Source organism: Perkinsus marinus (assembly GCF_000006405.1).
Source record: "Perkinsus marinus ATCC 50983 genomic scaffold scf_1104296929898, whole genome shotgun sequence".
NCBI classification, from domain to species: Eukaryota; Perkinsozoa; order Perkinsida; family Perkinsidae; genus Perkinsus; species Perkinsus marinus.
This window is the reverse complement of record NW_003216308.1, coordinates 1-1,272: the sequence shown is the minus strand read 5'-3', so window position 1 is coordinate 1,272 and position 1,272 is coordinate 1. Positions and strand designations below refer to the sequence as shown.

The following is a 1,272-nucleotide window of genomic DNA, read 5'->3' as shown; positions in this document are numbered from 1 at the left end:
AGCCGCCAGGACAGTGTTGGGCCTGATTGTACTGGTGTAATTTCGCAATACACAGTCATCAGTAATAGCTACATAACTGTCTCATAGCTGACGTATTGCTATCCACCCATATGTATATAGCAACACTTTTCTATCTATCCCATCCTATCCTAATCGTTGAGTAGAGTAGGGTGGTGGTCTCTTCAGGGGAGCCGTTGAGGATCAGTACAATACCAACGCTCAGCTTGAGAGGGAGTTAGAGCAGGTTAGAGGAATGCTTGAGGACGAAACTGAGGTGAGCTGAGCTCAATGTGGGAAAATAAGTATATGATGGGTTATCAGCTTATCTATACCCTATCAACGTTTCAGCTCAATAACCCGAAAACTTGACGGGATATATGAATTTCTCGAAATCATATATAGATTTGTACCAGTATTAATAAAAATATTATACGATGTGATGCCAAGGTAAGAATTGGCTTGTTATGCACGTGTTATTGACGATGAGGAAATTCTACCCCAAGTCGTGCCTGAATGATCGCAATGCAGTGGGGAAACTCCCGAACTCAGCTGAGGGAACTAAACGTATACTCCAGTCTGGTAGTCGTTCAGCGTGCGGAGTCAATCGAGATTGAGCTGCAGACGGCGCAGGAAGAGTGCACGGTCATGCATGCGGAGGTGACGGCGAAGACGGCTACCATTGAGGAGCGAGAGACCAAGTTGGCCGAGATGAAGGGAGAGTTGGAAGGGCTACAGAACGAGGTAGCGGACGCGGAAGCTCAGGTAGGATGGTGAGTTTTTAGAAATGGGAGAATATGCGCATGGTCAACTAAGTGTGTTGGTGACAATATGAAAATTTCGGGAGCTCCTCTTGCTTTTTGTACACTTCTGTCCGAATTCGTGTAAGTTTCTATAGTTAGTGAGGAGACTTCCGAGCTCAGCTGAGGGAAGAAAAGTTTTTCTTCCAAAACGGATGTCTGCAGTTATCGCGTCGACAGGAAGAATATGATGCCTTATTGAAGTCGATTGAGGAAGAGGAAAGGGAGTGCAATGAGTTGGAAGCGAACCTGGCTCAGCGACAAAGGGATTTGAAGGCTAGGGAGCAGGTGAGTCTCAGTATCGTATTCTATCTAAAGTACTGCCAAGTTCCGATTGGCAGGTCTTGACTGAAGCATTGGAGCAGTTGAGGTCCCAACGGAGGAGCACTTCGCGTTTGTCAGATGGACCGAGTGGGAGTGATGACGGGGAGTGTTTACAAGAAGAGGATGAGACGGAGAGAGATGTGAGCTGCAG

At 46.7% G+C, this 1,272-nt stretch overlaps 1 protein-coding gene across 1 annotated transcript; it reads left to right on the top strand.

The window, feature by feature from the left end:
- Positions 1–591: 591 nt before the first annotated feature.
- On the top strand, positions 592–762 carry Pmar_PMAR017866 (hypothetical protein; the record flags this gene model as incomplete). Its single annotated transcript, XM_002787214.1, has 1 exon — positions 592–762. A coding segment is annotated over one exon (171 nt), but the record flags the coding sequence as incomplete, so codon positions are not given.
- Positions 763–1,272: the final 510 nt, after the last annotated feature.